The sequence below is a fragment of the Neltuma alba genome, unplaced genomic scaffold, assembly GCF_004799145.2.
Source record: "Neltuma alba isolate B1F8T4 unplaced genomic scaffold, ASM479914v2 tig00011847_pilon, whole genome shotgun sequence".
Lineage (NCBI taxonomy): Eukaryota > Viridiplantae > Streptophyta > Magnoliopsida > Fabales > Fabaceae > Neltuma > Neltuma alba.
The window spans coordinates 78,519-91,112 of record NW_021636452.1 but is presented as its reverse complement, the minus strand read 5'-3'; the positions used below and the strand labels follow the sequence as shown (position 1 = coordinate 91,112).

The window sequence follows — 12,594 nt, the reverse complement described above, 5'->3', positions numbered from 1 at the left end:
CTAAAAGATGGAAGTCCAATATTCTAAAAGACCCATTACAAGGCATTGTAGGCCTAATGACAAGAGCAAGGACCAAATCTATGAAAGAGGCGCTGAATTGTTTGATAAAAGATCTTAAAGAGTTAGAGCCCATTTATTTGGAAGAAGCATCCCTCAATCAGCCCATCAAGGGTCCAAACATGGTGATTACATTGCTAGAAGCCAAACAAGATGATGTACAAGGCCCATGTGTAGTCCAGATTGAAGAATTCACTCAAAATACCATGTGACAAGCATGTGCCTTGGAGGAGGAGCATAAGTGACGTCCAAGAATATTCAAGAAGCATCAAGAAGGCGTCTTTATGTATTAGTTATGGTTTAATTTCATTTTTTTTTAAGTTTCCATTTTTATTTGCATTAAATAAGACCTTTTGGTCAAAGATTGCATAAGAATATTTTAGGTTAGTTTCCTATTTTTAGGTAGTAGCCTTTTTCTTCAAGAAAAGGTAATTTCCTATTTCCTTTAGCCTTAATTGGTGCCAACCAAGATAGTCAATCATCATTAAGGCACATTTATGGCATTTATGACCTAGGGTTTTTTGATTCTAGAGTGTTCTATTGTTGCCTAACTTTTTTGTAATTGACCTAGGCTACGTTTTTTGTAATTGAATCAGATTTGAATGAATGAATTTTAGAGAATTTTATTTCTCTTGAGTGAGCTTTGCTTGCCGCCTCGTATTCTCATGAGAATACTCGACTGTATCAAGGACTGATCATCCTTGTGGTGTCTCCATGGCTAGGGTTGTAAGAGACAGGTTCTCTTAAGGTCGTACCTTCGATCGTTCGTCTAGTTTCCTAACTTGTTTCTAGCCGATCCATATCCATTCCTTATATCATCTAGGCACCGTGTCATCCAACAGAAAGCTACGAATTCAAGGGTAAATGGGGGTGATGAACCATGGAAACAACTCTCTTTTGGTTACATATAAATATGGTTGTTTAGATGTTTTAACCCTAAGTAGACTGTTGACTTGGAGCTGTATTCTGACTGTGTTACCGAACGAATTTAATCACAAAATTTGGCATGCTTATAGTTTATCTTCTAAGCTTCAAATCAATAGGTAGCACATTAAAATTGGACATTGGTACAATTTATGACGATTTTTCAAAATTAAGGATTGAAATCTGGAAAAAGGATTTTTACCAAAGCAACAGTGGTAACTTTCCAAAATTTCTAGCACTAATTCAAAAGGTTTTGGTTCACAAGATTATATTTTCTTCAAAGAGAATTCAATGAGCTTTCTGTAGAACTTGGAAGCACTCTACTTTGATTTTGTTAGAATAAGTTATGAATTTTTTAAGTTGGATAGAAATACTGGATTTTTACCAAATGAACAGTAATTTTACCAAAATCAGCGTCTAGAATGAATATTTTTGAGTTTAAGGCCATCCAATGTGATCAAAGATGTCACATCCAGTAATATGACAATTAGGAATAAGGATACTCCCAAATATTCAAGGGTCAAAAAGGATAAGGAGAAATAGGAGAATTATGGTAGAAAATAATTAGTATGATTTTCCAAGGCAATTATGAAGGTTTGACAAATTAAGAAAAATTGTTCAAAAATAATTATGAAAAAATATTTCAAGTCTCAAAAAATTTAAAAAAATAAAGATAATATTCTTTGAGAATTATATGAGGTTGTATAATTGGTTTTGTGGCCAAATTACCCTTGAAAAAGTTATAAAGGAATTTAAGGGTGATTTAAGCTAGTTTAAGGTCTTTTATTTGAAAAATTCTAAATAAATATTTGGAAGGAGAATAAAATCTCAAAAAAAATTTTATGATATCCCAAGGAATTATAAGAAATTATGAGATTAAAAAGAGACCCTCAAATGTCCAAGATTTTTCCTAATCATTTGGACAAGTGAAAAAATCAATAATGAGAAGGAAAATACTTTTCCTTTTTATTTAATTAATGGAAAATTGAGTTTGAGCCAAAGAGGGCATTTTGAGAAGAGAAAAATAAGAAGAATAAATTATAGATCTAACAGAAAATAATTACAGAGGCCAAAGTACTGTAATTATACAAAAGAAATTAAACTCGGAGTAAAAGTACACCGATAAAGTGAAGACTAGAGTTTTGCACTTTACTTGGCTCACAAGTTGCCACTTGTCAAGCCCCTATCAGAAAGTAATTAAAACTTTCCAAGTGTCAAGCTTCAAGTGGAGGAGAGTTTGACTTTTGAAAATTAATTACAATTGGAATTAAATAATTAAGAGAGAAGTTTCAAGAGGGAATAGGTAAGTGACACATCGCATCTCATTAAATGGTGGTGGTTGAGATATTTGTGTTGGCATTAAATGAAGTTCATCCTCCCCCTTTCAAGACTCCCTCTTTCGTTTAAAGAAGAAAACAAGAGCAAGTTGGAGTTCTTGAAGAGTGATCAAGATAAAGACAAGCTATTTTGATCCACCAAGTTAAGATCTAAGGTCAGTAAGTGGTTCCATGTTGTAGCTTGCTTGTTTTCCTTGAGATTGATGGTTGAAAACTCTTCTTGTTCCTCTTTTGGTTGCTGGCTAAATTGAACAATGGTGGGGGGAGGGGAGTTTTGTTTTTTAACCTAGTTAGAACACCTTAAATCATGGTTATTCCAAGTGGTTTGGTGTTGTATTTGAAAGATTTTATGGTTGGGTTTTTAGATGAATGTTTTGGCCAAGTCAAGAACTCAACCCTAGGATGAGATTTTCAAAGTTTGATGCTTCCATGATATTCAAAATGAGAAACAGTGTAGTATTAAAATAAACTTAAAGAACAAGTGTTGGAAGCATTAAAATCAAGGTTGTAATTTTTGGATAATGAACCCTTTTGGTTTGGCCAAGCTGAAACTAGAAGAAGGAATTTTATTTTCTTAAATCCAAGAGCATATTTGGATTCTTCATGAAAAATTATGTAGGAAGGAAATAAGAAAGAATTTTCAGGGTTAAAGGAACAAACTCTAAAAATTCTAAGAACAAAGACGGAAGCTTTACGGGGTTTAAGAGTTACTTGAGCTATGTTGTTAATTTTTATGTGGAATGATTAGTAATCTTGCTTCCCTTTTTGTGATTTATCATGTTAGGGGTTGTTAATTATGGAGAAGAGGAAGAAGGTCAAAGAATCATAGAGCATTGGATTAAGGTAGTGGGATCTAATTAGCCACTAATGTTAACTTTGCATTGTTATTTATGGCATGAATACTTGCTATTGTATGGTTGAACTCTGATGATTGTGATATGGTTGCTCCTTGTATTTGTTGCCATGGCCTTGCATGTTGAGGTTGCCTATTTATAAGAAGATTAGTTCTCCTATGATAGCTAATGTTGAAATGCTTTATAATGATGCATGTTGATGTTTTGGTTGATTGATCTTGCTACTGGGATTTTATTGAAATCTCATCCCCCATATGTAACCTAGGGCTGAATCATCAAAAGAGAGGCTGCAAATCCAAGGATAAAAATGGTGATGAACCATGAGGAAACAATTATATTTGGTCATGTAAATGTATGATAATGGGATGTTGTAGCCCCCAAGCAAGACACCAACTTGGAGCTACGTTTTATTAAGTTCTTGAATGAATTTCTTCATGAAATTTGGTATGCTTAAAGCTCACATTATAAGCTTCAGATCAATAGGGAGTATGTTAAAAATGGACAAATATACGATTTTTGGTGATTTTTCAAAATTAAGGTCTAGAATCTGGAAAAGGGTTTTTACCAAAATGACAGAGTTGACTTTTACAAAAATCTAGCACTTTCTCATAAGGAATTAATTTCTAAGATTATTTTTCCTTGAAATAGAATTCAAATAAATTTTCATAGAATTTTGAACCACTCCATTTTGATTTTTCTAGATTAAGTTATGATTTTTCGAAGTCAGACTAAAAAACTGGATTTTTACCACATGAGCCGTAAAAAATCTAAAATCAGCATGTTTAGATATTTTTGAGCCCAAGACCATCCAATGTGGTCTAAAATACCTCAAAATAAATTCTAAACTATACTAGAAGTAAGGTGTAACAAAAGATAATTCTAATTGGACCTTAAGGTATCCTAAACATAAGGTATAATATTTTTGGTATCAGAGCAGATGTTTTGGCATAAGATAGAACATTCTACTAGATCAACCTATTAGAAGATGTGTCAATTAAGGAGGAGTTGACATATCAATAGGGTTTTTGTAGGATTCAAAATCGAAAATACCATGAATTGGGATGCTACGTTAGAGAGGTCAGTCAACCAAGGGGATGTTGACTTGATTGAAGTGATTGAGGAGGAGGATCTAGTGGAATAGATCATAGGAGATGCTAGCCTAGGCCATTCATCAGTAAGTTTGATAGCATACCAGGAGGCATTGAATATGGAGGTCATGAAGCCCAAATAGCACTCCTTCAGTTAGAAGCCCAACAAGCCCTCCAGAGTGTTCAAGGGATTTATAGCTCAAGAATACTTACGTGGAGGAGAACATGGATCATTCCTTGGATGATGACATGGATACATATGGAGCTTAACATGACATATGGAAGGCCGCCCCAAAAACCACCATGGTAGATAAGTCATCAGAGTATGAATATTTGGACTTTGAGAAAGATAAGAGCATGTTCTAAGAGCCCAAAAGGAGCATTTGAAGCCAATTCTTGTGTTATTAAAGGCCCAACACCATTATATGTGCCTGGAGGAATCCATTAGAGCTATAATGTTTTAAATTGGGGCCCAAATGCATTGTGTTATGGACCATGGGAGTTTCAGAACGTGATTCAACTATATTCAAGCCCAAATGAATGCCTAAAAGGCCCATGCATGCTTATGGACGTGAATAGTAATTATGAAGATCCATTTGGAAGGTCCAAGAAGATTCAAGAAGCATCAAGTGTGATATTATTGACATCAATTAGGATTTTGTTTGCTTTAATTAGTTTCCTATTTTACAGTTTTCTATTTTCAAATAGCAGACTTGTTCTTGAAGTTTAAGCTATTTCCTTTTATTTCTATGTAATAAATGGTGCCTCCTATAGTCAAATAATCATTAATGAGGCATCACCCTTAGCATTTATATCTTAGGATGCTGATTCTAGAGTGTTCTATTGTTGCCTATATATAGGCTACGTTTTTTGTAATTGAATTCAGATTTAGATGAATGAGAATTGAGTTTATCTCTCTCAATGTGAGCTTTGCTTGCATCCTTGTATTCTCGTGAGAATACTCGACAGTATCAAGGGATTGATCAACCTTGTGGTGTCTTCATGGGAGACAGGTTCTCTTAAGGTCCTACCTAGATCAACCGTCCGTCCATTACTTGATTCTAGCAATGGAATATACCACAAGGTTGATCAATCCCTTGCTTTGTATATTGCTCATTCTTTCTCTCGATGTTGGCCCTCACCTTAGCATGTAATTCCTGCACAAACTCAGCCTTTTTCTTGCCATCAAGGTTAGCTCGTTCACTAGAAGGCAAAGGCAGAATATCCAAAGGAGATAGAGGATTAAAGCCATAAACAATCTCCAATGGAGAGAAAGAAGTGGAAGAGTGAATAGCCCTGTTATATGCAAATTCAATATGAGGCAAGCAGTTGACCCAATTCTTCAAGTTCTTTTCAATTATTGCACGTAACAAGGTAGTGAGTGTTCTATTGACGACCTCAGTTTGCCCATCCGTTTGGGAATGTGCCACAGTAGAAAACAGCAACTTAGTTCCAAGCTTACTCCACAAGGTCCTCCAAAAATGGCTAAGAAACTTTACATCCCTATCACTCACAATGGTTTTAGGCAATCCATGCAATCTAACAATTTCTTTGAAGAACAAGTCAGCAATATGCACAGCATCATTTGTTTTAGAACAAGCAATAAAATGAGCCATTTTACTAAATCTATCCACTACAACAAAGATACTATCTTTCCCAGATTGAGACCTAGGCAAGCCAACACAAAATCTATAGAAATATCTACCCAAGGTTAGGAAGGCACAGGTAGAGGGGAATATAAACCATGAGGTTGAACCTTAGACTTTGCATGCCTACATGTCACACATTTAGCACAAACAGACACAACATCTTTGCGCATACCAGGCCAATAAAAGTGTTCATGCAAAAGAGCTAATGTTTTGTCAACACCAAAGTGACCCATCAAACCACCACCATGAGTTTCTTTTAAAGCAGCTCACGCATAGAGCAATTGGGAATGCACAATTTATCTTTCTTAAAAAGAAACCCATCAGATCTATAAAAGTCATTCACCCCATGCTTTTCACAAGAAAGCCAAATTTTGGAAAAATCACAATCAGAGTCATACAACCCTTTCAATAATTCAAATCCAAGTAATCTAGCATGAAGAGAAGTGATAAGAGAATACCTCCTAGAAAGAGCATCAGCAACAACATTCTCTTTACCTTGCTTATGCTTGATCACATAAGGAAACGTCTCTATGAATTCCAACCAGCGAGCATGCCTCTTGTTAAGCTTACCTTGAGACTTTAGAAACTTCAAACTTTCATGATCAAAGTGAATAATGAACTCCTTGGGCCATAAATAATGCTGCCATGTTTCTAAAGTTCGTTTTAAAGCATAGAGTTCCTTGTCATAAGTAGAGTAATTCAAAGAAGCTCCACTTAATTTCTTACTGAAGTAGGCAATAGGCCCAGACTCTTGCATTAGAACAGCACCAATACCAATCCTAGAAGCATCACATTCAACTTCAAAAACTTTATTAAAATCAGGTAAACACAAAAGTGGTGCATTGGTTAATTTCTCTTTCAAGGTATTAAAAGCTGTTTCTTGTGTTTCACCCCATTTAAATGTCACATGCTTCTTAACAAGCTCATTTAGAGGTGCAGCAATAGTTGAAAAATCTTTGACAAACCTCCTATAGAAACTTGCTAGTCCATGAAAACTCCTGACTTCATTGGCATTCTTTGGGGTTGGCCAATCTCTTATAGCTTTCACCTTTTCCTCATCCACATGGATCCCTTGAGCACCTGCAACAAAACCAAGAAACACAACAGAATCCATGCAAAAGGAGCATTTCTGAAAATTAGCATATAAGTTATTCTCCCTAAGAGTTCGAAACACCTCATGCAAGTGAATAACATGGTCATCTATTGTTCTACTATAGACAAGAATATCATCAAAGTAGACAACCACAAACTTCCCAATAAATGAACGAAAAACATGATTCATCAAGCTCATGAAAGTGCTAGGTGCATTAGTTAACCCAAAAGGCATAACTAACCACTCATAAATCCAAATTTAGTTTTAAATGCTGTTTTCCATTCATCTCCCTCTTTCATGCGAATTTGATGATAACCACTCCTTAGGTCAATTTTAGAGAATAAAGTAGCACCATGCAACTCATCCAACATGTCATCTAATCTAGGAATGGGGTAGCGATACTTAATTGTTATTTTGTTGATGGCTCTACAATCAATGCACATTTGCCATGAACCATCTTTCTTGGGCACTAGAAGTACTGGAACAGCACATGGGCTCAAACTTTCCCTTACAAAGCCTTTCCTCATGAGTTCATCAACTTGGCGTTGAATCTCTTTAGTTTCTTCGGGATTGGCTCTATAAGCTGGTCTATTAGGTATAGAAGCTCTAGGGATGAAATCAATCCTATGCTCAATTCCTCTTAAGGGAGGAAGCCCATCGGGAACTTCATCAAGGAATAGGTCACCAAATTCCTGCAACAAAGCCACAACACTAGAAGGCAAAGAGGGGTTAAGTTGGTTAGTAGAAAAATAAGCATCCTTGCACACAAGCACTAAGACTCGCTCACTCGCTCTCTTAACCTCCTTTTTCCAGCAAATAGATTCTCTTTCTTTTGTTCATTTTTCTCATATTCATTCCTTTTCTTTTCTTTTTTCTGTACTCTCTCTTTTTCACTCCACTCACTTTTTTTTTTGCATTCTTTCTCAATCCTCACTTGGTCATCATAAGCTTCTTTAGGCCTAAGAGGCTTCAATACAATGATTTTCCCATTGAAAGGTACAGAATAACAATTTTTGTAACCATCATGGTGAGCTCTACTATCAAACTGCCATGGTCTTCCAAGCAAAAGATGTCCAGCAAGCATTGGGACTACATCACATAAAACTTCAGCATGGTAGTTGCCAACAGAAAAAGAAACCAAAACTTGCTTAGTGACCTTAGCTTCAGCACTATCATTCAACCATTGCAATTTATAAGGCTTAGGATGCTTCATAGTAGGTAAATCCAACTTTTCAACAAGTAAGGTACTAGCAACATTGGTAACACTACCACTATCAATAACCATGCTACATACCTTATTCTTTATGAAGCACCTAGTGTGGAAGATGAGCTCTCGCTGCTCTTGCTCTTTATCTTCCTTTGGTTGCATGTTTAGGGCTCTTCTAGCCACTAATGCTTCTCCCTTAACAGGTTCAGCTTCATCAATCTCCAATTCAGAATCAGTCACCAAAGAAGGCATGTCATCATCACTTTCATCGCTAGAATGCACACTGTCATACTCGCCATTATCTTTGAGAATCATGGCCCTCTTATTGGGACATTGGGAAGCAATATGCCCTTTTCCATGACATCTAAAACATTGAAGAGAAGAGGTTCTATCAGTAGAAGAAGTTTTAGAGTCAAGTTTCTTACCGCCATCAATCTTGGGCTTGGATTCCTCCTTGGCTTTTGGTGTGAATTTTGCAACATCTTTAGCCTTAGAATCCTTCCACTTGGATGCTGATCTAGAGTCCCTCCAACCATGAGATGAGGATTTGGAGTGTTTTTCTTTATACCGCTTCTCAACTTTGATGGCTTTATGCACTAGCTCTTCTTTATCAACAAAAGTGTACATCTCAACTTTGTCTCTAATTTCAGGCCTTAACCCATCAATGATTCTGGTCATGCTTGCTTCTTCTCCTTCTTGTACTCCAGCTCGCATTTTAAGAAGGTCAAGTTCATGCACATATTCATCTACAGTCATAGAGCCTTGGCCAAACAGTCGTAACTTTCTATTTAGCTCTCGGTAGTAGTAACTAGGGACATACTTGTTGCGCATGAGTTTCTTTAGCTTTGACCATGTATGAGGTGGTCCTTTGCCCTTAAGGCGCCTTTTAAGCTGTAAATCTTCCCACCAAACAATAGCATAGTCAGAAAATTGATATGAAGCAATTTTTACCTTCTTTTCTTCTGGCCAGTCATTCATTCTGAAGATTTGCTCAAACTTCATCTCCCAATCAAGGTATGCATCTGGATTTATATTACCCTTGAAGGCAGGGTACTTGATCTTTGGGTCATAGGTGTCCAAATCACGTTTTTCAGGTCCGCTCCTATTCTTTGAGGATGAAGAACCAGATCTAATCACCTCCTCGTCACCACTACTTGCTTTGGATGCTTTTAGCTCTGCTAGCTCCAACTTGAGTTTGAGAAATTCATCTCTCATGGCTCTCATAAATAGCTTAGGATCTGTGTTGAATTCTTCCATATTGGCTTCTTTGTCACTCATCTTGAAATTGAAACGTTAGTGCGATCAAAGAGAAATGAAATAGTAAAAAGGGACCTTACCACTCTACTCGCGTGTTTCACTCAAGAAATTGTAGTGTCACTCGTGCTTAACTCAAATCTGGCTTTTAAATTGATGTAATAACGCTCTCGCCTTTTACCACTCAAACTTGCCTCCTATAGTATTCTTGATTGAAACTCAACAAAATCAAGAGACAATGTTAGTAAATGGTAATCTCCACAACCAGAATTGCAAGAACCAGAAAATATAAGAGATAAGAAAGGAATATGTGATAAAAGAAAAGGATAGGTACCAAAAACGTAAAAGGAAGGAAAAGAGGAGGGGGAAAAAACATAAAAAGGAAAAAAAAAAGAAAGGAGAATATGGAAAGCTATGAATTAGAAAAGAAAGGAAAAAAAAGGAAAAAATATTTAGGAAAGGTGCTACCTTGAAAATAATTTAGGAAATTGGGCACCTTGCAAGAAAAGCAAATCAAGTTAGGAAGGTGAGATATGGAAGGAAGGAAGCAAATAGAAACTTGAAGGAAAAGGAAAGAAACTCAAATTAAGCAATACGGAAAAAAAAAAGGAAAGGAAAACAAAAAAAATAGGAAACAAGAAGAAATTAGGAAACATGCAAAGAGAGGAAATAAGAACTCTTACCACCCAAGTTTAACGATTTAGGAAACTAGTTGTGACTTGTAATGGAAGCTCTTCTCAATTTTAGGAAACTCATCTTTAACATTGCAATTCTCAAATCTGCAGCTTCTCCTCTTTTTTTTTTTTTTTTTTGAATTTTCGGATTTTTTTTCCTTTTTTTTTCTAGCACTCCTTTTTTTTTTCACAACACAACACTTTTTTTTTTGCTTTTTTTTGGTGCACGAATTTTTCTCTTTTTTTTTTTTTTTTTGCTGCTCAAAGGAACACAGAAAGTCACAAAAAAAAACACAAATAGGAGGTGGAAAAGTGAAGAAACAAATTGATGAAAGCAAGGGACGAAGAACGAATGATAGAATTAAGAAGATGAAACAAGAAAACAGAAATAATAGATAAAAGGATAGAACTTAAATTCTAGCAAACCTTAGCTCTGATACCAAATGATATAATGTACGGATACGGATCGGCTAGAAACAAGTTAGGAAACTAGACGAACGATCGAAGGTAGGACCTTAAGAGAACCTGTCTCTTACAACCCTAGCCATGGAGACACCACAAGGATGATCAGTCCTTGATACAGTCGAGTATTCCCACGAGAATACGAGGCGGCAAGCAAAGCTCACTCAAGAGAAATAAAATTCTCTAAAATTCATTCATTCAAATCTGATCCCCAATTACAAAAAACGTAGCCTTATATAGGCAGTAAAAGAACAATCTAGAATCAAAAAACCCTAGGTCATAAATGCCATAAATGTGCCTTAATGATGATTGACTATCTTGGTTGGCACCAATTAAGGCTAAAGGAAATAGGAAATTACCTTTTCTTGAAGAAAAAGGCTGCTACCTAAAAATAGGAAACTAACCTAAAATATTCTTATGCAATCTTTGACCAAAAGGCCTTATTTAATGCAAATAAAAATGGAAACTTAAAAAAACGAAATTAAACCATAACTAATACATAAAGACGCCTTCTTGATGCTTCTTGAATATTCTTGGACGTCACTTATGCTCCTTCTCCAAGGCACATGCTTGTCACATGGTATTTTGAGTGAATTCTTCAATCTGGACTACACATGGGCCTTGTACATCATCTTGTTTGGCTTTTAGCAATGTAATCACCATGTTTGGACCCTTGATGGGCTGATTGAGGGATGCTTCTTCCAAATAAATGGGCTCTAACTCTCTAAGATCTTTTATCAAACAATTCAGCGCCTCTTTCATAGATTTGGTCCTTGCTCTTATCATTGGGCCTACAATGCCTTGTAATGGGTCTTTTAGAATATTGGACTTCCATCTTTTAGCTTGGGCTCCACGCTCCGTGTTTTGGTCTTCCTTTGATGCTTGATCATGCCATGCTCCTCTATCAGGTTCCCTGAGCATAAGAAGTCTACCCCCTCATATATAGGCATACACCGATGGACATTACCAGACCTAATACCAGACTGGTAGTAACCCTAGTACCTGCAATGCCTGTAGCACCTGTCCCAGTTCCACCTGAGCCAGAGATCCGTAGTGTGGATTAGCAGAGAGAGACTGAGGTTTCTAGGGCATCAAATCAGGAATGTGGACATAGACCTGACAGTGCACTTAGATTACTTCCAGACTGTGAGGGCACTGTATCAGGACTATGGACCAAGCAACCCTTATCTGGAGCCTTTTAACGGCTATAGCAGGTGGTACATGTATTACCTATCACCCCCCTCTGGGTGAATGAGATATGCTGATTGGATTAGATACTCAGAGATGATGTGGAGGATTGGATTTGAAGCCTCGAGGACTTCGTTATCATTCACTTTCTTTAGATAGCTAGGATCCTCACAGCACTAACGTAGGATTTATTTTGGCATAGCTAACCGTAGTAGGTTAGACTAATGCACTTGGATGCTATGTTTGTTTTGGCTAGTATGTATGCCTTGAACTTTGTTGTTTTGGGGTGATGAACAATAACTGTTGTATGCCCTTTTGTTGAATGGAATTCAAGCATGTTATGTACTTCTTGTTCTGTTATTACGTATTCAGATTAGATATCATGATCGTTAGAACTAAAAGAAATTCTTCTCCAGAGAGACCCTCAGGACATGACGCAAGGGACCCTCTAGATTCGTTACAATTGATTCTAGATCATTTAGAGCAGCAACAAAAAACTATTGAGGATATGAGGGCGGCACAAGCTCGTCAAGAGCAAAAAAGGAATGTCGTAATTGCTGCAACGGTAGTAGTGACAATGGTGAACTTTAACTAGAGGCAGCGAGAAGAAGAAGTAGCTGCAATTTGAGAATCAGAACAACTGCCTAGACTGGCAGTACCAGCCGTCAACCAGGATAGCATCCAACAATGAATGACCCGATTCTGTAAGCACAACCTGACATCCTTTAACCCGGTGTTTAATGTTCAAGGGGCAGAAGATTGGATCAACTGCCTAGAAAAGATTTTTAAAGTATTGGACTGTTTGAC

At 36.6% G+C, this 12,594-nt stretch overlaps 1 protein-coding gene across 1 annotated transcript in view; it reads right to left on the bottom strand.

The window, feature by feature from the left end:
- LOC114718401 (uncharacterized) overlaps positions 1 to 12,594 on the bottom strand; it is a 34,465-nt gene that overhangs the window by 20,585 nt on the left and 1,286 nt on the right. Inside the window, 2 exon segments of the mRNA XM_028903694.1 lie at positions 8,912 to 9,487; positions 11,602 to 11,682. Of these exon segments, the coding sequence (XP_028759527.1) occupies positions 8,912 to 9,487; positions 11,602 to 11,682 (657 nt within the window).